This window comes from Plecotus auritus (assembly GCF_963455305.1).
Source record: "Plecotus auritus genome assembly, chromosome: 8".
Taxonomy (NCBI): domain Eukaryota; kingdom Metazoa; phylum Chordata; class Mammalia; order Chiroptera; family Vespertilionidae; genus Plecotus; species Plecotus auritus.
Window position 1 is genome coordinate 21,457,818 of NC_137782.1, and position 24,882 is coordinate 21,482,699.

A 24,882-nucleotide genomic window follows, 5' to 3' on the forward strand; every position below is an offset into this window, starting at 1 on the left:
ACATTGCCAAGCTCCCTCTCAGCCCAGGTCTCTACCTCTGACCTGGTGAACTCCTTCATATTCATCCTTTGAGATTATCAGTTGCCCTTTACTCTGGAGAACGTTTCCTGATAACCCCAGGCAGGTTGGCTTGTTGGGTAAATTACTTAATCTCTTTGTGCCTCACTTTCCTTACCTATGAAATGGAATGATAATAGTACCTACCTCATTAGCTTGTCAGGAGGATTAAATGCATTTATAGATAGATTGACAGACAGACAGACTGACTGGGATTTACTACAAGGCAGAGCTGGTCCCTAATCCATCTCTGAATCAGAACTTGTCACAGAGCAGGTGTTCCCTGAATGTTTAATTACCCGAGAAACGGGGAAAGTAGACATGTGGTCCACTAGCTCCCAGTGAGGTCTGACCATCATAATGACATGGTGTGGTTGTGAATTCAACTCTTCTGAGCTCATTTTAAAAAGGCAACTAAAATGTTTATCTAAATTAGTGGTTGCCAACAGGTGGTCTGTGGGATCAACAACCGCTGATCTAAATGGCTAAAATAAAAGCCAGTGACAGTACCAAATGCTGGCAGAAAAACTGGATCACTCATGTTGCTGGTGGGAATGAAAAATGGTACAACCACTCTTGAAAACAGTTTGACAGTTTCTTATAAAACTAGACATGGTAATTACCCTGCAAGCCAAAGGGTGGCAGGTTCGATCCCTGCTCAGTTGGGCAGCATACAGGAGGCAATCAATCTCTCTCTCTCTCTTTCTCCCCTTCTCCCCCCCTTCCTCCCTCCTACAAACACCCTCCTTTTCACTCTCTCTAAATATCAATGGGAAAAATATCCTTGGGTGAGGATTAAAAGAAAAAGATTGATAAATTACATCAATGTCAAGTTCCTGGTTGTTATATTATACTGTAGTTTTGCAAGATGTTATCACTGGGATAAATTGGATAAAGGGTACAAGGCATCTTTCTGTGTTACTTGTTACAATTGCATGTGTATTTACAATGATCTCAAAATAAAAGTTTAATTAATTAATTAATTTAAAAAGCATTGTAAGGTGTTCAAAAAAAAAAAAAGAAAAAAAGAAAAAGAAAACAAAAGGCCAGTTAGCTGTTTCCTGCTGGGCCTTGCCATTGGCTTATGTTTACTCAGACCCATGGGACCTTTGCCCTGGGAGTATTGCCAAGCCAGCCCCTTCCCCATTCTGCCTGTCGAACCTCCAGTCTCAGAGCTGGGGGAGACCTGAACATTCTGACCCAACCTGAGCACGTGAGGGTCCAGGCTAAGGCTGAACCCTGGTCTTCAGACTCTTGAAGACAGGCAGGACCCCACCCCCTGCCATGGGAATGAAGCAGGGAAACCAGGAGATAACAATTACTTCCTAAAGCACAGGTCCATCCTGATCCCCTTTGTGACAATGCACATTTCCACATTGTGCAATCGTAGACCTGTGCCAGTCTTTCCCTGTCACCTACTGACCCCCAGTTCTCCACTAGCATTGCCTGTGGGTTCTCGGACGCACTGCATTTACATGTCGCTGCTTTCTTCCTCCAAGCTGCTTTCTCTTTGCTGCTATGCTAGGTGTATAACATTTTGGTCAACTCTTTTTAAAAAAAATGTATTTCATTGATTTTTTTACAGAGAGGAAGGGAGAGGAATAGAGAGTTAGAAACATCGATGAGAGAGAAACATGGATCAGCTGCCTCCTGCACACCCCCTACTTGGGGATGTGCCCGCAACCAAGGTACATGCCCTTGACCAGAATCAAACCTGGGGCCCTTCAGTCCGCAGGCTGATGCTGTACCCACTGAGCCAAACTGGTTAGGGCTGGTCAACTCCTTTTATTCCTTGAGCATCCTATAAATTCTGGGAGGCTGGTACATTTTATAGGTGGGAAAACAGGCTTAGAGAGGTTCTAGTTGTTCCAAGACCCTTTCCCTCGTTGTCTGAGAGCCCATGGGTCTGAAGACAGAAACCAGTGGGCTTCTGACTCTGGAATATTGTTGACCGCACATTGTCTAGGAATCAATTTCATTAACAAGAAATCCTATGTTATAACAATGTTAACAACCGTGTGTCTTATAACAATATAACCACAATAGATGGTATGAGGTGATGGAGGTATTCCCTAATATAACACTACAATGGAAATCACATAGCAGTATATAAGTGTATCAAATCAACACTTTAAATTTATACCGTTTACAGGGCAATTCTATCCGAATAAAAAAACAAGGAGAAAAATAACCCCATTAAAATAGGGGGAAAAAGTGTTTTGAACATGGACGGGGTGACGTAATCAGATCCGAGTTCTGAGCCTGACAAGCATGTCCACCTGTCTGTCTCCCCGCCACAGGCCCCACCATGAGGCCCCAGCCCCGCTGGAGCCCCCGCGCTCCCCGGGCCGCGGGCGCACCGTGCTAGCCCCGAGCCGGCGTGGGAGGCGCGGAGGCCATGGCCAGCCACGTGGACCTGCTGACGGAGCTGCAGCTGCTGGAGAAGGTGCCCACGCTGGAGCGGCTGCGGGCCGCCCAGAAGCGCCGGGCGCAGCAGCTGAAGAAGTGGGCGCAGTACGAGCAGGACCTGCAGCACCGCAAGCGCAAGCATGAGCGGAAGCGCAGCACCGGTGGCCGGAGGAAGAAGGTGACCTTCGAGGCCAGCGTGGCCCTGCTGGAGGCCTCCCTGAGGAACGACGCCGAGGAAGGTAGGCCACTCTGACCCATGTTCGCTGGAGGTGCCTGGGCCTTCGTGCCTCTGCTCAGGGTTTGCCCCCCCCCCCCCCTCCCAGATTCTGTGCAATAGAGGTGTGAGCTGGGCCTGGGGGGGTGGGTTGGGTCTGACTTTGCCAAGCATTCCCTCTGTGACCCTAGCAGGTAGACCCTAGTCAGTTCGCTTCCTGTACCTCAATTTCCATCTCTGTAAAATGGGGATAATAATTGCATTTACCTCAATGACTTGCTGTGAACATTAAATGCCTGTGAATTTCTGGAACATTTCATTATATACATATATACTTACATATTATATAACAAGATAAAATAGAGTAATAATATAATAAAAATATAATATAATAAAATAGTATAGTGGTTACATAATATAAAGTAGTATATAATATAAGCATTATGTTACAATTATAAATATATAAATTATAATATATTTATATGTGTATAAAAATAATCTAGTTATGTTCATAAAGTCTGGAAACAAGAATATAGACAATGTTGTCTAGGCCATTTTCACTTTACAAAGTGAATGAGTAAATAAATATAAACACATATACACACTCATGTAATCTGTTTCCACATTTTATGGGTACTCTGTACTTGTTATATTTTTACTTAATTATATTATTATGTGCCCCTTGACCTAGATATCACGAGGCAGGTATAAAACACCCATTTTACAGATAGGGAAACTGAGACCCAGAGAGGTTCAGAACCTTGACCAAGGTGGCAGACCAGGATCAGAACCCCCAGGATTTAAGCTGTTGCCATTGGCCTCACGGCCTTGTAGGCTTGCTTCCTGTTATAAGGATGAACGGAGGATCCATGATTTAGCCAGTGTGCTCTTCCCTGAGCATGCTCTGAGGGGTCACGCCTGCTCATTGTGCAGCTGAGATTTGTGCTTGTGTCCTGTGTTCACCCTCACCAGCCTCTGGACCCTCTTTGGATACCCGTCCTTTCTGGCTGTCCCAGAAAGGGCCCAGCCATGTTTCCTGGGTCCCTCTGGGCTCCTGCCTCTGCACACCCAGATGCTTGGTGCTCAAGCAATCAATGAAAGAACTGAGACGTGGTGGCATTTACTACGCTAGAAGGTGTTGGGTTTTATGCCTGTGCGAAGCACAATTCCGTTTGTGCCCTGTTACAGAGCGCTCTGGGGAATAAGCAGAGAGTCATTCCTGGAAGCACTGAGCTCAGAGCCTGGGCTGTGCAGCCCCCTCAGAAGCATGAAATCCCAGGCTCAGGGGACACGACCCCTCCAGGCTCCTTCCCACGTGCCATTTGCTGGGTGACGTGGCAGGCCCATCCCACTCAGTGGGAGGCACATCATGATGTCTAATTTTTGTTGTGGGCGATAGTTCATCAGCTCCTCTTTCATCTTTTGCTCCCTTCTTCCCTGACAAAGTCCCATTCCCCCGCCCTTTGCAGAGGCTCTGTGAGCTGGCTGTGCTGCTTCAGAAGGTCGGCACCGCCCCCAGCCCGCTGCCCAGCCCCCACCCCTGGTGTTCTGGTTAGAAAGAGCACCACAGCCCCTCAGCCCTGGTGTAACCTTGAGCAGCTGGCTTCACCTCTCTGGGTCCAGTTTCTTAATCTGCAAAATGGGGGTTTGAGCCTGGCCCTCAAGGGGGAGCGGCAAGAATTAGACAAGATCTTTGATTGACAGCTCTCTGAAAAGTGACCCTGAACCCTGCACCAACACGGTGACCATCTCAAAACACTTTCTCCGTTTGTTAGTTTGTTTTTTACAAGACTAATGTTTTTAAAGGACCCAAACATGCACAAACATTCTTCTTGTACAAAATTGAACGCAGAAGTTGCAGAGTAGAACGTCTCTCTCCCTTCCTTCTGAAATGAATACCGCTGTTTGTTTGGTGTGTTTCCTACCAGGCATTTCCCCCGTTTACCTGGGTATCTGTGGGCTTGGAGAAGTAGGAGCTAGTTGGAATTTTTTTGTTTTTATTTTTGTGTAAGTGATGATATCCTGGACACATTATTCCACAATTTCCTTTTCTTCACCCAACAATATATCTTGGAGGTGTTTTCATGCCAGTAAAACTACAGCGGAATAATCTGTGTTATTCTTTTTAACTGCTGTTATTCCATAGTATGGATTCACCAGGATTTTTAAACTGGTTCCTTATTGATGTAAGCTTTTCAGTGGTTTTGCTTTTGCTGAAGTGAACGTTTTGTGCACACATGCAAATGTTTGTCTAGGATAGGTGTGGAAAAATCGAGGAGCTGGATCCAAAGGTACATGCATTAAATTTGAAAGAAAAGTGCCAGGCCCCACAGGCTGGTCTGTTGCTCTGGGGACAGCCAGGTAAGTGTGGGGGGCCAGAGCACTGTGCACTGGGGCAGGCTGTGGGGGTGGTGCGAGGTGCCCTGGGGGGCCACAGGTGGCTGGGTCTTGGAGGAGGGATGTGGAGCTGCCATCCATCAGCAGGCAATCTCTCCCAGCTATGCTGTTTCCTGCCAGCACGGCAGAGCCCGCTGCTCCCAGCTGGCCAGGATGGCTTCTGTGTGCAGGAGGGGTGGGGGCTGGTGTTGGGGAGGATGCTGGGGCGTAAGCTCACAGCGGGATGGATGGCAGCTCCCCCGCTCCCCTGAGCTCACAGCTGTGGCTGAGTCAACCTCCTCCACCTGCCAGGGCAGTATGAGGCGTTCCAGAGAAAGGCAGCACTGGGGAAAGTTACCAGGTTTCCTTCTCAACTCTGCTTGCCCTCAGGCTAATATCCGGGCACCAGGGACCCTTCTTGGCCTCAGACCTGCCTGAGCCCCACCCTCCTGTTCCTATTGCCCATTTAAAAAAAAAAAACAGCTTTATTGGGGTCTAATTTACATATCATAAAATGTGCCCATTCAAAGTGTATCATTCAACAATTTTCAGTAAATTTAAAGAGTTGTACATCCATCACCACAACCCAGTCTTAGAACATTTCATCACCCCAGAAGGAAACTTGTGCCCTTCAGTAGTCACTCCTGGTTCCCACCCCCACCCCCAGCCCTAGGCAACCACTGATCTATTCTCTGCTTCCATTTTCTTGCTTTTCTGGACATTTCATTACATGGACTCATGTGATATGTGATCTTTCATGATGACTTCTTCATTTAGAATAATGTTTTCAAGGTACACCCAGGGTGTGGTATATATCAGGATGTCATTCCTTTTTATTGTCCTACTAGAGGCCGGATGCACGAAATTCATGCAAGAGTAGAGCTTCCTTCCCCCCCCCCCCCCCCCCCCCGACTGCTGGCACTGGCTTCCCTCGGCCTCAGCTTTGTCTGGAAGGTCGTCTGGAAGGACATCTGGTCTAATTAGCATATTACACTTTTATTATTATAGATAGTATCCCGGGGTATGGAGAGACCACATTTTGCTCATCCACTCACCAGTTGACGAACATTGAGATTATTTCCATTTGATGAATGATGCTGCTAAGTATATTTATGTGCAAGTCTTGTGGACATGTTTTCATGTCTCTTGGGGAGTTACCTAGGAATGGCTTTGCTGGTTCATATGGTAAATTTATATTTAACTTTTTAAAACACTTGCCAGACTGTTTTCCAGAATGGCTGCATCCTTTTTTTAAAAAAAATATCTTTTTATTGATTTTAGAGAGGAACGGAGAGGGAGAGAGAGATAGAAACATCAATGATGAGAGAGAATCAATGATTGGCTGCCTCCTGCAAGCCCACAACCTGGGCATGTGCCCTTCACCAGAGTTGAACCCGGGACCCTTCAGTCCACAGGCCGATGCTCCATCCACTGAGCCAAACCAGCCAGAGCAGGCTGCATCCTTTTACATTCCCAAACCCTCTCTTACAGCTCCTCATCTGAGAGGCGATGGCACTTGCTGAGACCTCACAGGTTTCACACATGTGAGACCCAGGACTTGAAGGCAGATCCATTGTCTCTGAAGGCAGATCAGTGGCCCGTGCTTCTAACAACCAGGTGGTCCCGGCACCTCCCGCCTTTGGTTTTCCCTAGAAAACAAGAGAACCACTCACTTGTGGTTCTGATCTGTGTCTCTTTGGACCTTATGAACCCTGGTGTTTCTGTTGACCTCGGGCCCTTTGCACTGGGGGTTCCTGGGTAGGCTCCTCATCCCTCGCTGAAACTTCTTTCCGCAGCTGCACGAGCCCAGCCTGCCTTGAAAAGATGGAACATTTGTTAACGTGTCAGGGCTTCTGTTCTCTCAGAATTTGTAGGATTTTCTTTATGGAAATCCTATTCAAACTCAAACGTTTGAGCGATTCTTCTATAGCCTAAATTTAGCCCTTCAACTGTTATTCTCATGGTAAAGGTTTTCAAACTTTTTTTTTACGCAGTGGAAACTTTCCTTTACATAAAATATTATGCAGAAACCCAATATGTAAAGCAGGGGAAAGAGCTATTCTGGTTGAGAACCTCATCCACCCCCACTCCTACCCCACCTTGCCCCTGCAAACCTCTCCCCCATCCCTGGGTGCACTGGTGGACACCTGGGCTGTGCAGGGCACCCTGAGACCATTGGCTGGTCTAAAGGAAGCACAGCTCTGACTTTCACTTTGGATGGCTTTGGAAGGGAGGTTTCATTTCTCCTAATTACAAAAATAATGAATTACTGTTGAGAAAATCTTAAAAGTGAAGAGAAAACACATTAAGAAGAAAATAAAATAACGCATACTTCATATGGAACAGCAACTATGACTGATAACATTTTGGTGTTGTTATATCAGTCAGGGTCCTGGTAGGAAACAAATGGTGCTTTCCCCTGGGGTAATTTGAGGAAAGTTTAATAAAGAGGAAATTTGCAGAATTCAGGGCAATAGTCCTCAATTTTTTTGGTCTCAGGGTCCTTTTTTACCTTTTTTTTAAGCATGTTTTTAATGATTTAGAGAGAGAGAGAAACTTCCATGAGAGAGAAACATCAATCAGCCGCCTCCTGCATACCCTCTACTGGGGATTGAGCCCATAACCAGGGCATGTGCCCTGATGGGGAATCGAACCTGCGACCTCCTGGTATGTGGGACAGATACTCAACCAACTGAGCCACATCACCTTGGGGCCCCCTTTATATTCTTGAAAACAGAATCCATAAGAACCTTTGTTTAATTGGTTTCTATTTATTGATATTTACCTTATTAGAAATTGAAACTGAGGAAATAAAATAAATATGAAAACATAACATAAAATCCATTATCTTTTGTACTATTTATCTGTTGCTGCATAGCCAATGAGCTTAATATTAAGTGACTTAAAACAATAAACATTTATATCTCACACAATTTCTGTAGGAGCGGCTTAGCCGGATGGTTCTATCTCAGTATCTCTAATAGGTTGTGATCACCTCAAGGTTGAGCTGGGACTGAAGGAACTGCTTCCAAGATGGCTCACTCACATGGCTCTTGGCAGGAGGCCTCAGTTGCCTGCCAGGCGAGCCTCTCTATAGGGATGCTTGAGCATCCTCTCAACATGGCAGCTGGCTTCCTTCAGCATGAGCCATCTCCACTCATGAACAAGGAGGAAGCCACAGTTCCGTTTATGACCTAGCCTTGGAAGTCACATACCATCATCTCTCCCTTAGGTTATTCATTAGAAAGTGCAGCACAGGTTCAGGGGAAGGGAGTTAGTCTCCACTTCTTGAAGGGAGGAGAATGTGTGAACCTGTTCTAAAGCCACCACACGTTAACCTAAATAATGATTTTCTTTTTAAATAGCAAGGAGAGTAGTCTTGTTTTATATTTTTGCAAATCTTTTTAAGGTCTGGTTTAAAAGAAGACAGCTGGATTCGTTTATCTGCTTCTGCTTTCAGTATGTTGTGATATGGTAGTTTGGTTAAATAAAGTAAATGCAGAAAATCTTATCTCATGCAGATGCGTAGTTGGAAAAGAGAGGAAGTATTTTAATTGCCTTTCCAGATAATTGTGGATATTCTTTGACACCAAAATCAACTCAACAGGTGGTAGTTTCTTCAAGTTTAATGGCGATGTGGAATTTTACACCATCTCAATTTTTAACTTTTCTTACTATATTGTTACACTAGAGGCCCAGTGCATGAATTCTGCAAGGGTGGGGTCCCTCTGCTTAGCCGGCGATTGGGCTGATTGGGGCCTGCCAGCTGTGGGGAGGGACCACAGGATGTTGGCTGTCTGCAGGAGGTTGGCTGTGGGAGCGCACTGACCACCAGGGGGCAGCTCCTGTATTGAATGTCTGCCCCCTGGTGGTCAGTGCATGTCATAGCGACTGGTCGTAAGGGTTGCTTAGGCTTTTATATATATAGATTAAAATTCATTGGTTTGTCTTGCATTTGAATGGCTCTTTTACCCATGCTTACTTTTTTTAAAAATTTCTTTATTGATTAAGGTGTTACATATGTGTCCTTCTTCCCCCATTACCCTCCCATCCCCCCAACTCATGCCCTCACCCCCCTGTTGTCTGTGTCCATTGGTTAGGCCCATATGCATGCATACAAGTCCTTTGGTTGATTTTTTTCCCTTACCCCCACCCTCCCCTACCTTCCCTCTGAGGTTTGATGGTCTGATCGATGTTTCTCTGTCTCTGGAACTGTTTTTGTTCATCAGTTTATGTTGTATGTTTTGGTCTGTTGGAGAATATTGGTTCACTTTTTTTTTGGATATGGTACCAAAAGTATGAGCAGCAAAAGCAAAGGTAAACAAATCCATATATCAGATAAGGAGTTAATATCCACATTATATAAGGAATTCTTACAAATCCAATTAAAAATGGACAGAGGACCTGAATAGACAATTTTTCCCAATAATATATACAAATGGCTAACAGTACATGAAAATATGCTTACCATCACTAATAATAGGGAAATTAAAATAAAAACGGTAGTGAGATATTACCTCACACTGTGAGAGTGGCTATCATAAAAAAGATAAGGGATGATAAATATTGGTGGGGATGTGGAAAAAAGGGACCCTGTGCACTGTTGATGGGAGTATAAATTGGCACAGCCACTACGGAAAACAGTATGGAGGTTCATTTAAAAATAAAAATAAAAATAGCCGAAACCGGTTTGGCTCAGTGGATAGAGCGTCGGCCTGCGGACTGAAAGGTCTCGGGTTCGATTCCGGTCAGGGGCATGTACCTTGGTTGCGGGCACATCCCCAGTGGGGGGTGTGCAGGAGGCAGCTGATCGATGTTTCTCTCTCATCGATGTTTCTAGCTCTCTATCCCTCTCCCTTCCTCTCTGTAAAATATCAATAAAATATATTTAAAAAAAAAAATAATAAAAATAAAAAAAATAGAACTATCATATGACCCAGCAATATAGTATATACTTCTGGGTATATGTCTGTACTCCAATGTTCATTGCAACATTATTCAACCAAGATGCAGAAGCAACCTAAATGTCTATCAATGGATGAATGGATAAAAAATGTAATCTATATCTATATCTATATCTATATCTATATCTATATCTATATCTATATATCTATATCCTATATATCTATATCATCTATATGAATATTAGTCAGCCATAAAAAAAGAAGGAAATCCCATGTCATTTGTGACAACATGGATGAACCTTGAGGGCATTATGCTAAGTGAAATAAGTCAGAGAAAAGAAAGTACGGTATGATTTCACTTATATGTGGAACCTAAAAAACCCAAACTCACAGAAACAGAGTAGAATGGTGGTTGCTAGGTGCTGGTGGTGGGGTGAGGGAATAGGGAGATGTTAGACAAAGGGTGCCCACTTCCATTATGAGTAAGTTCTTAGAACCTAATGAACAGCATGGCAACGGTTGTTAACAGTACTACACTATATGACCACAGTTGTTAACAGTACTGCATTATATACTTGAAAGTTACCAGGAGAATAGATCTTAAGTGCTCTCACCACACACATGCAGGTAATAGAGGTGTTAACTAATCTTATTGTGGCCACCTTTTCACAATAAATGTGTATCAAACCATCACCTTGTACACCTTAAACTTTCAGTCTTCTATGTCAATTATATCTCAGTAAAGCTGGGTAGGGAGAAAATATTAGTTCACAGACTTGTGCAGATCTTCTACATGTTGACGTGTTTCATTATACAATATTTTAAAAAATATATAATTTCAACACCAATCTCACCAGAAAAATCTTCAAGTCCTGGGAAATTGTAAGCTCATGATGGTGATACAGGTTTTCCAAAATTCTAATTTTCCCCTGAAAACTCAAATTCTGTCATTGGCAACAAACACTATCAGTTGTGAGGGGCTCTCTGTTCACTTTAGAGAAGAAGACTGGCAACCATTGTTTGCTAGTCACGCTTTAAGTAGAAATGGTGTTCCGTGAGAGGAGGGGTGGCTTAGTACGCAGCTTACTCGCTCAACCAATGCAGATGGAGAGAATGATCACACTTCATTTGTACTTCTCACTTTGTCACAGAGTATTTAAAAGACATGTCCTCAAGGGTTGAGACTTAATAAAATTAGTATGTTTTATTGCTTCATCAAAAACATGTTAAAGTGGAACTGGTATTGATGTTTTTTTCTGGTTATCATGTATGTATTTTATATTTTTATTAAGACTTTATTTTTTTAGAGCAGTTTTAGGTTCACAGCAAAATTGAGAGGCAGGTACAGGGATTTCCCATATACCTACCCCCTGACCCACACATGCACAGCCTTCCCCATTATTTACATTTACAACCAGAGTGGTACATTTGTTACAATTGATAAACACAAATTAACACATCATAATCCCCAAAAGTCCATAGTTTAATTAGAGTTCACTCTTGGTGTTGTCACATTCTATGGGTTTGGACAAATGTATAATGACTGGTACCCATCGTTACGGTATTATACAGTGTATCAGCGTATTTTCACTGCCCTAAAAATCTTCTGTGCTCTGCCTAGTCATCCCCCTTCTCCAACCCCTGGCAACCACTGATCTTTTTACTGTCTCCATAGTTTTGCCTTTTCCAGAATGTCATATAGTTAGAATCATACAGTATGTAACCTTTTCAAAATGGCCTCTTCCACTTAGTCATATGCACTTAAGGTTTTTCCATGTCTTTTCATAGCTTTATAGCTCATGTCTTTTTTTTTCAATATATTTTATTGATTGTTTACAGAGAGGAAAGGAGAGGGAGAGAGAGTTAGAAACATCGATGAGAGAAAAACATCAATCAGCTGCCTCCTGCACACCCCCCATTGGGGATGTGCCCGCAACCAAGGTACATGCCCTTGACCGGAATAGAACCTGGGACCCTTGAGTCCACAGGCCGACGCTCTATCCACTGAGCCAAACTGGCTAGGGCGTAGCTCATGTCTTTTTAGTTCTAAATAACATTCCATTGTCTGAATGTATCGCCATTTATCCATTTGCTGAAGGATAGCATGGTTGCTTCTAAGAAGCAAATTATTCATAATTTTGGCAATTTTGAATAAAGCTGCTATAAGCATCCGGTTGCAGGTTTTTGTGTGGACATAAGTTTTCCATCACTTTTAGTAAATACCAAGGAATGTGATTGTTGGCTCATATGGTGAGAGTATGTTTAGTTTCATAAGAAACTACCAAACTGTTTTCCAAAGTGGCTGTACCGTTTTGCACTCCTACCAGCAATGGATGAGAGTTCCTGTTGCTTCACATCCTCACCAGCATTTGGTGTTGTTGGGTTCTGTGTTTTGGTTATTCTAATGGGTGTGTAGCTATAGCTCACTGTTGTTTTAATGTGCATTTCCTTGATGACATATAAAGCGGAGCATCTTTTCATATGCTCATTTGCTGTCTGTATATCTTCTTTGGTTTGATTTTTTTTCTCCCCTGTGCATATGAAGCAGGGAATAAGGTGATTACTAGTACAGTTTAGTGCCACTAAACTACTTGGGCTAAAGTGATAGTCCCCACCATTGCTTTTGCACCATCAATACAAATATCAACAGAGTGAAAAAGGCAAATAACATCTTAGTGCTATTATGAAAATAGTTTTGACCTTCTGAATATCCTGAAAGAGTCTTGGGGACCACTTTGAGAACTACTGGTTTACCTGAACCAACATAGAATGATGCAGTACTCTGGGGCTAGCAAAAGTAAGTAGCTGTTACCACACCCCAATTCGAAGGGGCCATGGGAAGGGGAACCTACTGTACCCTAAGGAGGATCTATAGAGAGAGGACTGCCTAACAGGAGCAACGGCTTCTTCCAGCTGTCTCTAGTCTTCTTGCCATGCTCCCCGTTACCAGACCCAACCAGAAAGCAGAATGCAAGGAAGCCTTTGACATAGCCCAAGGGGTTAGGCTTCCCCAGGCATGAAGAGTGGATTTGGAGGGACAGATGGGGTATACCAAACCCAGTTGTCTTCAATTCTTTGTATCTACACACAGACACAGAATGAGTGTGTGTATATTTTAAGAAGAACTTTTGCCCTAACATTCATTTATCAATTCGATAAAATTAGGAATCTCTTCTGTGCTTTGAAGAACCAAAACAAAATAATGGCATAAGTAAGGACTGAGCTGGGAGGCCATGTGTAAGCTATGGATTCTGAGGTTGTTTACAATCTTTGCTACTATATATTGTGCCATGGTGATTATCTATATATATAAAAGAGTAATATCCAAATCGACCAAATGGCGGAATGACCAGTAGCTATGAGGTGCACTGACCACCTCTCGGTCCCTCCCCCCACCAGCAGGCTCTGATCGCCCAATGGCGAATGGGGAACCAAGTGTGGGTGGTGGGGGGGGCGGGGCCGGCTGCCAGCAGCTGGGGAAGATGGCCCTGATCACAGGCCAGGCCTAGGGACCGTACCAGTGCATGAATTTCGTGCGCCGGGCCTCTAGTTACTGTATAAAAGTATTTGGCCATTGCTTTGATGATTTACTTAGGGTAGATTCCTAGAGGTTCAATATATTTGAGGATATAAACATCTGCAAAGTTTCAATATAAGTGGAGAGCATCCCTGAGGAGGTGTGTTAGGCTGAGCTCAAATGTGGAGGTAGAGGCAGCCACATGGGAATCTGTAGGAAATGTATAATGGGCCTTTGATGGGAATGAGTTTGGTGTGTTTGAGGATAAAAGAACATAGATAGGTGGAGAGGTAATTGGGGGGATATTGATCATTGAAGACTGTGGTAGAAAGTGTACATTTAATCAGATTGCAATGAAAAGCCACTGGTGGGTCGTGAAAAGGAAATCATATGATGAGATGTGGACTGTAATGTTTTCCTGGAGAGTAGACTGTATGAGTATATTCTCATGCGGGCAGGAGAGGGAGCATGGAGGTCTTGTCAGAAACTATCACAGTAGCCTGGGTGAGAACCTTCAGTGGTGGCATGAACCTAGGTAAATTGGAGAAATGAGAAGGTAGACATGACATGGCTGAGTGTCACGTGATGAAAGGAGGGACTCAGTGATGATTCCTTTTGGCTTGAGCACCTTGGTGGATTATGGTGCTATCTTTTGAGGCTGGGGAGATTGGGGTTGGAGGGAGGTGGGGATTTGGAGAGAAGCAAGAGTTCTGTAGGACTGTTCAAGTTGACATGCCCTTTAAACATCCAAGTGGAGATCTTTAGGAGGCAGGTGAATAGGTGAGTCTGGAGCTCAGGGGAGATATCAGGGATGGATATAAAAATTGGGGAGTCATGGCTTATAAATGCAATATTTTTTAAAATCTTTTTTGTTATCCTTACCTGAGGATATTTTTTTATTGACTTTAGAGACAGAAGAAGAGTGAGTGGGGAAGAGAGAGAGAGATGAGAGGAGAGGAGAGGAGAGGAGAAGAAGGAGAGGAGAGGAGAGGAGAGGAGAGGAGAGGAGAGGAGAGGAGAGGAGAGGAGAGGAGAGAAGAGAACATTGATCAGTTGCCTCCTGTACATGCCCCTACCAGGGATTAAACCTGCAACCTAGGTATGTGCCCTGACCAGGAATCAAACCAGCTACCTTTTAAATGTGGGGCAATGCTCCAACTAATGGAGCCACTCAGTCAGGGCTTTTTTTTTTTTCCTTTTCCATTTTTAAGTAACTTTTTAAAGCTTGGAGTCTGTATGGGACCATCTAGGATGCAAGGTAGGGAGACCAAAGAAGGAACCCCAAGAGAAAGCCCTGGGACACCTCAATAGCTGCATGTTGGGCTCAGAAGAATAAGAGAATGGAGAGACCAAGATGTCTGGGAAGTAGAAAGAATGCTAGGATGGTGTGGCATTTGAGAAGCCTAGGGAAGGAGATGTTTTTAGAAGGAAAGACTGTCAGCTTGCATCAAATGTTCCTTAGAGGTTGACTATTTTATCTTGTCCTTACATAGTCTTTGGAAAAGAGATTTTTAATGATGACTTCATGGGGACTCATGCCTGAATTTATGTAACCACTCTCCTATTATTGGATTTTGAGGTTGTTTTCAATTTTTGCTACTATAAATTATGCCATGGTGATTATCATTGTATAAAAGTATTCGACCATCACCTTGATTATGTATTTAGGGAGGATTCCTAGAGATTTAATAGATTTGAGGATATAAACATCTGCAAAGCTCATTCGGTCAGTTTGCACTCTCATCAGCAGTGAGTACCAGGCCTGCCTCACCACGGCCTTCTTCATCAATATGACGATGACACTGAAAACACACCTTTGTTCATATATTCACACCTTTGCTCATATATTCACACCTTTGCATATAGTTAAGAAGTTGAAGGTTGAATACCCTCCTATTCATGAGCTTACTGGTCATTATTTTCTTTCTCTGAGTTGTCCGTTTTCACTAGTGTGTTTATTTTCCTTATTAATTTTAATGATTGTATATGTTTGTGTGTGAAAGATGAATGGGGGGAGAAGGAGAGAAAGGGAAGAATGAAAATGGAGGAGATGTCAACCCTTCATTGTCATGTATGGTGCAAATATTTTCTGCAGTGTGTGTGTGTGTGTGTGTGTGTGTGTGTGTGTGTGTTTTCACATTTTGTTTATAGTAGTGTTTTTATGCCCTGGAGGTCTTAATTTTTATGTAGTTGAACTGAATGATATTACTTTTTTCCCATTATTTTGTTCTTTACTTTTATCCCTTAAAACAGGGGTCAGAAAACTATGGCTGGAAGGCCAAATGCTTCCACCATCTGTTTTTGTAAATAAAGTTTTATTAGAACACAGCCATATTCATTCATTTACATATTGTCTATGGTTGCTTTCACACTAAAGCAGCAGTTTGGATAGTTGCAACAGAGACTGTTCAAAGCCTGCAAAGATGAAAATATGTAATCTCTAGCCTTCTTGCTCCAATGTGTTTCTCATCTAGCTCTGTATATTAACCTACATATTCTTCTAGATTTTTGTGGCCTTATTTAAGTAAATATATATGTAATCCTTTAAAATCTCATTTCAGGATAAAGTGGTAAATTACATATATCTCTACTTTGTTTCCAAAGAGTTGTCAATTATCCCAGCATCTTTCCCTTCTCCTTGAGTTTGCAATGCCACCTTCATACCCTAAAGCCTCATCTGTGAAGAAGGGTAACTTTCCAAGCTGTTTATTCTGTTCCAACAACCTGTTGGTGCCAGGTGCATACTATTTGGATCCTTCTAGCTTTATATTGTGGCTTGGCTTAGTATCAGATAGAACAAGTTCTTTTTCATATTGCTCCTCTTTTAAAAATGTTCGTGGTCATTTTCAGCTGTTCACATAATATTTAAGATCTTTTGTTCAAGTTTTGCCTCCAAGTTTCAAAAATAGATGCCTCTGAAATTGACGAATATTATAAAAGGGAATAGAGTTTCAGTTTTACAAGATGGAAAGGGTTCTGGGGCTGGATGGTGGTGATGATTGCACACATTATAATATACTAGAGGCCTGATGCACGAAATTCATGCACGGAGGGGGCGGTGTCCCTCAGCCCAGCCTGCACCCTCTCCAATCTGAGACCCCTTGAGAAATGTCTGACCGCCCGTTTAGGCCCGATCCCAGTGGGATCGGGCCTAAACGGGCGGTCAGACATCCCTCTCACAATCCAGGACTGTTGGCTCCCAACCGCTCACCTGCCTCTGCCTGATTGCCCCTAACCGCTTCTGCCTTCCAGCCTGAGCACCCCCTAACCACTCCCCTGCCAGCCTGATCAACGCCTAACTGTTCCCCAACCGGCCCTATTGCCACTAACTGTCCTCCCCTGTGGGCCCAGTCACCCCTAACTGCCCTCCTCTGCTGGCCCCGTCACCCCTAACTGTGCTTTCTGCTGGCCTGATCGCCCACAACTGCCCTCCCCTGCAGGCCTGGTGCCCCTAAACTGCCCTCCCCTGCAGGCCTGGATTCTCCCCAACTGTCCTCCACTGCAGGCCTGCCCCCCCCATTGCCCTCCCCTGCAGGCCTGGTCCCCCTCAACTGCCCTCGCCTGTAGGCCTGGGTCGCCCCCCCCCCCCAAAGTGTCCTCCCCTGCAGGCCTGGTCCCCCCGCAACTGTCCTCCCCTGTAGGCCTGGTCCCCCACAACTGCCCTCCCTTGTAGGCCTGGTCCCCCCCAACTGCCCTCCCCTGCAGGCCTGGTCCCCCCCAACTGCCCTCTCCTGCATGCCTGGTCCCCCCTCAACTGCCCTCCACTGCAGGCCTGGTCCCCCCCAATTGCCCTCCCCTGCAGGCCTGGTCCCCCCCTACTGCCCTCCCCTACTGGCCTGGTCTCCCCCAACTGCCCTCCTCTGCCAGCCTGGTCACCCCCAACTGCCCTCCTCTGCTGGCCTGGTCACCCCCAACTGCCCTCCTCTGCTGGCCTGGTCACCCCTAACAGCCCACAACTACCCTCCCCTGCAGGCCATCTTGTGGTGGCCATCTTGTGTCCACATGGGGGTAGCCATCTTTGACCACATGGGGGCGGCCATCTTGTGTCTTGGAGTGATAGTCAATTTGCATATTACTCTTTTATTAGATAGGATTTAATGCCAGTGATGACTTAAAAATGATTGTGATAGTATATTTTATGTTATGTGTACTAGGGACTCGGGTGAGGGGAGAATGGGAAATGTTGTCTAATAAGTACAGAGTCTCAGTTTGGGAAGATGGAAAAGTTCTGGAGATGGATGATGGTTGCACAACAATGTGAACATACTTAATGCCACTAAATTGTACACAGAAAATGGTTAGAATTGTAAATTTTGTTACTTATATTTTACCACAATTTAAAAAATTAATTTGGTAAATAGATATCTTTGTCATAATGAGTTTTCTAAGCAGGCAAATGCTACATGTCTCCATTTTGGCCTGTTGTTTCTTTTTAAATATATATACGAGTCAATCATAACACATTGGGGTTAGTTGTTCAACTGAAATGAACTTAACTATACTGTTATTTGTAGTTGGTATGTGGGGACAATAGCAAGGGTCTACAGTACTTAAAAAAGTATAAAAACTCCTCTTCTTATAAAAACTTGGAAGAGTTCTGAGTATTAAATTATAGCAGAGATTCATGCACAGACATTCACGGAACACCGTCTGGACATCTGGACAGTTCAGTAGTGAATGAGAGACTGGGCCAGGCCATGTTGGAGCTCAGAGACTAGCAAAATCACTTTGAAGAGAGCACAGTATCAACATCCTTAACAGTGGATAACGTTATTATAAAGAGAGGCTTGTACAGAACAGATGCCTAGAAAAAGGAGGCTAGGAGACTGTTTATGAGCAATATTATCTAAATACTGTCCAGGGGGTAGAGGATAATATGACTAACAACTTTGAAGATTACCATTCTGTTGCTAAGGACGATGTGATTATGGAAACCTGTCTTGACATAATGGCATTAAACACAATGATCATGTACCTCCATGTAACCCTCTGATTATAATGATGTTTGTGAATGACATTCCTGCCAGGTCTGCCTGCAGATACAGAATGAGGGACCATGCTTAAATGAATTTCTGGCATACCAGACCATTCTCTTTCTCATGTGAAACTGCATTATGGTTTTATTTGGCAGCCTCCTATTGCTTGGAACCTATGAGACTGCTTTTGGGAGAAATCATTTGCGGTAGACTTGTAAACCATGGTCCATTACCCAGGTGATGCCATCCTGGGGGATTCAGCCAATTGAAACTCTCCTGGAACTTCCTCAAGCCCCAAACACCATGACACTCAAGCAGCATTTCCCCAGGGAGTGATAAGAAGATGCATGAGTTGCTTGTCAAATGCTCACTGGAATCTGGACATTCGCTGTCTTTGACATTTCTCAGTCTAGTGACCCTGTTGAAGAGATAGATGAAATATTTCTAGCATGATTTATTCTTGCTTGGCTTCTAGGGACACTGTTTCCTTTCTAATGGAGTGAGAAAATGGTCATTTGTCAAAGAAACTCAGAGGCTCTTTAAATACATAAAACTTAAATCTTCCAACAGCCTCTAAAGCCAAAGTCATCAAACAACCATGTGGAGGAAGGCTGGGGTTGGACAAATAGAAGAATATTCCAGAATCTGCTCAGAGTATTGTATTGTCCAGCACATTTACCCCATGTTTGTGCCAATAAAACAGAACTGGTCTCATGGCCCCATCCTATGTTTACCATATTTGATGGAGGAAATGTGTCCAGACCAGAAGTGAAGACAAAGAAGGGAGAAATATGAAAACTGCTAAGTTGGGAAGAGGGAAATAGTACCTTTGTCATTTACACAGGAAAAGCTAAATGAAGCCCAAATTTTGATGAAGGAGTCCAGGGTTTCTGGTCCTTCAAGAGAAATCCTAGGACACAGGCATTTTGACTTGAAGACCCCAATTCCCTGGGCACCATAGTGTTAGTAATGGCAATTCTCCAAGTGAGTCATGATCAAGAGCTACGCTGTATTCGTTGCCTATTGTTGTGTAACAAATCACCACGAAACACTTAAGACAACTTATTTCTCTATAATTCTTTGGATTGACAGCAGTTCTGCTGGTCTTGCCTGGGCTCATTCATGAGGCTGAAGTTAGCTCCTGGGTCAGCCAGTGTCTGTTCTCATCTGGGATTCTCTCTCCATGTGGTCTTTCATCCTGGGCTTCATCCAGCATGGTGGGCTCAGGGTCCTAAGAAGGCAGGTTCCAATGCACAAGTATTTATTAAGTCCTTGCCTGCATAATGTTTGCCTGTGTCTCATTGGCCAAAGTAAGTCACATAGCCAAGCTAAGAGTCGGTGTGGGAGGAGCCTATATAAGCACATGGGTACTGAGGGCATGATTGATTGCCAGCCATTGTTGTTACAATCCATCACACACACTACACTTTGCTTTGATCTAGACCAGAATTCTAGCAACGCAGCGTGGTAACCTTGGGCATGTTACATTGAGCAAATGTGATTGGCTGTTGATATACCATGTGGATCAAACACTGTTACCAGAGTTATCTATCTGGTAATCCTGGATTCTGGGTTGAGCATGCCAGTATGTGGCTGGCACTGATGCTGAAACCATGGCAGTCAGAATTCAGCACTAGGGAATGGTGCTTACGCTTATTTAATCTTATTGCCTATTAGCTGCATAACCATGACAGCGATTTATGTGATTTCACAATATTATGGTGAACCCTCAGTAATTGATGTTAAAGTCTGGATCAATGTTGAAACAGGAACAGAAAAATAATCAACTGCCAGATGGAACAAATTATTAGTTCATAAATGCAGTGTGCTCAATAGATAAAAATCTTTCAAAATGGATGGCATAGGGGAAATGGAATCAAAAGGGGCCCTTGGTGGAAAGGTTGGGAAGCTTTACAGAAAGATAGCAGACCTTGGAAGTTAGGAATGTGGAATCAGACAAAACTAAATTTTAATGACCATTTTCTGACTTCAGGTGAGTTACTTAACCTCTTTGTGCTCAGATTTCTCATCAGTAAAGTGGAGCGAATAATGACTGAAAGTGGTGGCTGTGAAGATTCATAGAGATAAAGGCTGGACAGTAACCATGGTCAAGTAGCTATTATCTGCCACTAGCCTCAGTTTCAATGGGCCAGAGGCAGGGTTAATATCTCTTCCTTTTTCTTTCTAATCCTTCTGCTCACCCCCCATTGCCATAATTACCCTTATTTTCTCTATCTTTATTTACTTAGTGTCAGCCTCCTACCAGTCATTGACATGAGTATTCTGATTGTAGTCATTTGCACTTGAGTATTAAATTGTTAAAACTATATATATTTTTAGCAGCAGTTTTCATGGTAAGCCAGTGGGGAAGTGAAAGGCTTTGGCCACCCCACCTAATGGAGCACTTAAAGCCTGTTTGCCATAGAGAGCCCTTTCAGAGTTCCTAAAATGAAAGAATTTGCTACTGAAGCATTGTGTCAGGCTACTACTGAGATCACAGAACGCAAGGTGCGTGGGATTTCCTGGTTTCCTGTATCATTTCTTAAGGTAGTCACAAATATTCATTTTGCTTGGCTTGAGTTATTAGAATGTTTAAAACCCAGCTATAATTACGAAAGGTTTTTGGAGGGACCCTAATTAGTTTCTATACATAGCTTTATCTAACCTTTCATGGTTAATATGACCTGTTCCCTTGTTATTTAAAAAAAAAACAACACAAAAAAACCACCCTAGCTTATTTTACAAAACTTCTCCCAAGTTACTTGGCACCTAACATTTTGTCAAGGAGACATGGTGGCCAACCTTCCTCGGAATGGGCTGGGCTTCTACATAGTCATTCCTTCCGGCTCATGACTTTCTTCTTCACTTGCTGCCCACGGGTGCTGAAAATAACTTGTTTTCTGGCAAGCTTGGGTTGAGATTCCTTACATTGAATCAGATCCACAATGAAGCTCTCTCAGCTTTTAGGGGAGAGCATCCTGAACTGCAGGGATGGTTAGCAGCAGGGCCCTGGTGAGGGGAGGAGCCTCTTGTCTCCACATCACAGCTGGAGCTAGGAGAGCTGCTGCAGGGCCAGACTGACCACCCGCCAAGGTCCTGGCTGTGTGGCTGAGACCTCTGGCTCTGCCTGGCAGTGTTCCCTGCCTTGTGCCATGTGGCCTCTGCCTTCCCACTCCCTGTAGCCCAGACCACAGGCCTCACAGATAATGAGCAGGAAACATTCCATCTCTGCAGATCAGCTTCTTGGTTCAGGAAGTCATAATTTCAGTTGTGAGTACGTGAAACAATTTATTCTTGTATTATTTATTAATTATCGTATTATTTTTCATATGAACAACTGGAAACTTACTTTTTCTCACCCCTGTATGTGTGTATATATGTGTATGTACATACATGTGTATATGCATACATATATATATATATAAATATATAAATACACACACACACACACACACACACACACACACGTGCGCGCGCGCGCTTATATCAGGACATATTTTTCCCTCCTAAAGCCAAGATTCTTTTGATTGTTCCAAACTGGTGTTAAATTAGAAGATAATACCTCTGGATAATATGAGGGTGAGAGAGAAGCTGGGGAGTGCAGCATAGCTGGGTGATGAGTGATCATCTACCAGTAAATGGGTGATAAAGAGTTGGATAATGAAGGAGCTGCTAAGATAATGGGGAAGTAACTAGAGAAAGAGGGAGTAGCTGGAGAGAGGGTGAGTAGCTGGGCAATGAGGGAGTAGCCCGAGAATGGAAAAATAACCGGATAATGAAGGTAAAGCACAAGGTGGGAGTTACTAGAGTGGGACAGCAGAAGAGCCCCAGACCTGTAGTAGGGGCCGTTCTGCCCTCTCTGATTGTGTCCATTTTGTTACTTCCTTAGGTCTTGCTGGTGTGAAACAAACTCAGTCTAAGTCTGAATCAGTTAGCTGGAATCTGGGCTGTTGTAAACAGCGGGGTGCTGCTCTCCAGGATTAAGGCTGAGGCTGCGGTAGTAGTGGGTAGGTGCAATGTGGCTGGGTGAGTTTCTTCTTTTTAGGGAGGGGCTCTCTCTTCTCTCAGTCCTTCAAAGGATGGGTGAAGTTGCCTGCCAGAGGTCTAGCATAACCCACATCTGAGATCCCACTGCCCCATCATCACCTTCATCATTCTCTCTACCATTTTTCATTGACCTTTAAGTGCCAGACACCATGCTAAAAGTCTTGTCATGCATCATGTCATTGCATCCTCTTTATACCTCTATGGAATAAGTACTGTTGGTAGCCTTATTTTACAGATGGATAAACTAAGGCTGAGAAAGTTTTAGTAGCTTTCCTGGGTAAGAGACAGATCCCAGACTGTCTGACTTCAGAACCTGTACTCTAAGCCTTCTGCCACAGCCATGGATTACTGTGGAGCATTTACCTTTTCAGAAGCCCAATCCTGCCCAGCCAGTGTGGCTCAGTGGTTGAGCATCCACCTATGAACCAGGTGGTCATGGTTGGATTCCCAGTCATGGCACATGCCCAGGTTGCACTAGATCCCCAGTGGGGGGGGGGGTGTGCAAGAGGCAGCCAATCGGTAATTCTCATGATTGATGTTTCTATCTCTCTCTCCCTCTCCCTTCCTCTATGAAATCAATAAAAATATATATTTTTTAAAAATCCCAATCCTTCCATTCACAATTTAACAGCATTTAGCAAGGTCTGAGCCAGAAGTGACAGCTTAGGTAGGGTGTCCTACTTGCGGAAGGAGCCGGAGAAACAAGCCAAGTGCCCACGGCCCCCACCTGCCGTGGGCACTTGGCTTGTGGGCACTGCAGCCACTGGCAGCCATGTTCCAAACCCATTTCCAATGAGGTCTGTCAGATAAAGTCATAATTTAGAACCAGGCTTCTCAGGGTGCACCCACCACCGGCAATCAGACCTCATTTGCACTGAGACATTTATAGTCCACAGTGAATTTCCATCATCTGTATAGGATGAGACATAGCAAGAGAAATCTCTGTCTTTGGGACGTTTTTCCTTCTCTCTTCTGTACTTTTCTGCATGCCTTGGACAGATGCCATGTCAAGGGTCATGACCTGCTTACATTTTCAAAAGCATTTTCTGACACGAGTTGCTTGGAAAACATTATATGGCAATAATTTGGAGCTTTGGGAATTTTTTTTTTAATTCAAAAAAGATTTACATTTGGGTCCTGTAGAGCTTGACTTCTCTTTATTTTATGACAGCAATGCAATCACGTTGCCATAGGCCATGAGGTGCCTTATTTCATAAGCTGCTGGATCCAAGAAAAGCCATTCATTCCAGGAGGATCATAGTTAGTGAAATTGGTTTTTCACTGAAGGAAATTTAAGGTTAAGCTCTAATTAATGAAGGGGGTTGGCTATTATACAGATCGATTGGTAGGTAGGTATGGGGAACTGCCAAATATGCCATCTTTATATCTACAGTTGAAAATATATTCATAAAGCCCACACAACTCTAGATTTCTTAAAACTCCATTTTTGGCAAGCATATTCTGGTCTTGGTGTGCTCTGGCTAATAAACGGCTTCCACCTCATGACACTCAGTGACTGTCATTGCATTGACCCAGGTGTCATTCAGGGCATAGCTGATGGTGGCCAAAATCTCTCAAGTCATGTGAGACCATAAGTATTTTCTGGTGGCCCTGGCTTGGGGACCTCAGCCAATCTACTAGGGCACTTTCTTAGTTATGTTGGGTTACCAGAGCAAAATACTATGTGGTTTAAACAACAATAATTTATTTTCTTTTAATTCTAGAGTTAAAAGTCCAAGCAGGGTATAAGCATGGTCAGAACTCTCCTTTTGGCTGCCTTCTTGCTGTGTCTTTACATGAAAGGGAGAAAAAGAAACAGAGAGAGAGAACAAATTCTCTGGTTTCTCTTCCTATAAGGGCACTAATTCCATCATGAAGGCCTCACCCTCATGACTTATCTAAACCTAACTATCTCCCAAAGGCACAATCTCTAAATACTGTCACATTGGGGTTTAGGGCTTCAACATAGGAATTTGAGGGGGACACAGTTCGGTCCATAGCAGGCACTTTCTGTTGTCAGGCCAGAAGGATGGCTTCTGGGGTTCTCTGCAATGCTGGAGAAGCTGGTAAGGGCTCTTAAAGGGGGATGCCAAGGTTGCCTAAGACTAGAGGATTATTCCAGAGGGCTGTACACATTGAAGGAAAGTACAATGATGACTGGAAGAGCTCTGGAGTCCCCAGATCCTAGCAGACTCAGGATTTATCATTTTTGGGGAGAGAATCCTTATCTTCGAAAACTTTGTGGTGGACAGGAAAGGACTAAACCTGTCTATTGGGAAGATAAATGTGCCTGGTGGCTGACATCTTTGGACCATGAGATTTGAAGAGGGGAATATGATTCAGGTCTGCAAAACCATGGAGAGGCCAACGAGCTAATTGACC

General features: G+C 43.8%; 1 protein-coding gene across 3 annotated transcripts in view; it reads left to right on the plus strand.

The window, feature by feature from the left end:
• Positions 1-24,882, plus strand: part of PPP1R16B (protein phosphatase 1 regulatory subunit 16B) — a 100,981-nt gene that overhangs the window by 25,798 nt on the left and 50,301 nt on the right. For all 3 annotated transcript variants that reach the window (XM_080684089.1, XM_080684090.1, XM_080684091.1), the window contains one exon: positions 2,358-2,705. In XM_080684089.1, coding sequence (XP_080540215.1) covers positions 2,456-2,705 — 250 coding nt within the window. In that variant the 5' untranslated portion in view covers positions 2,358-2,455. The remainder of the gene's footprint in view (positions 1-2,357; positions 2,706-24,882) is intronic.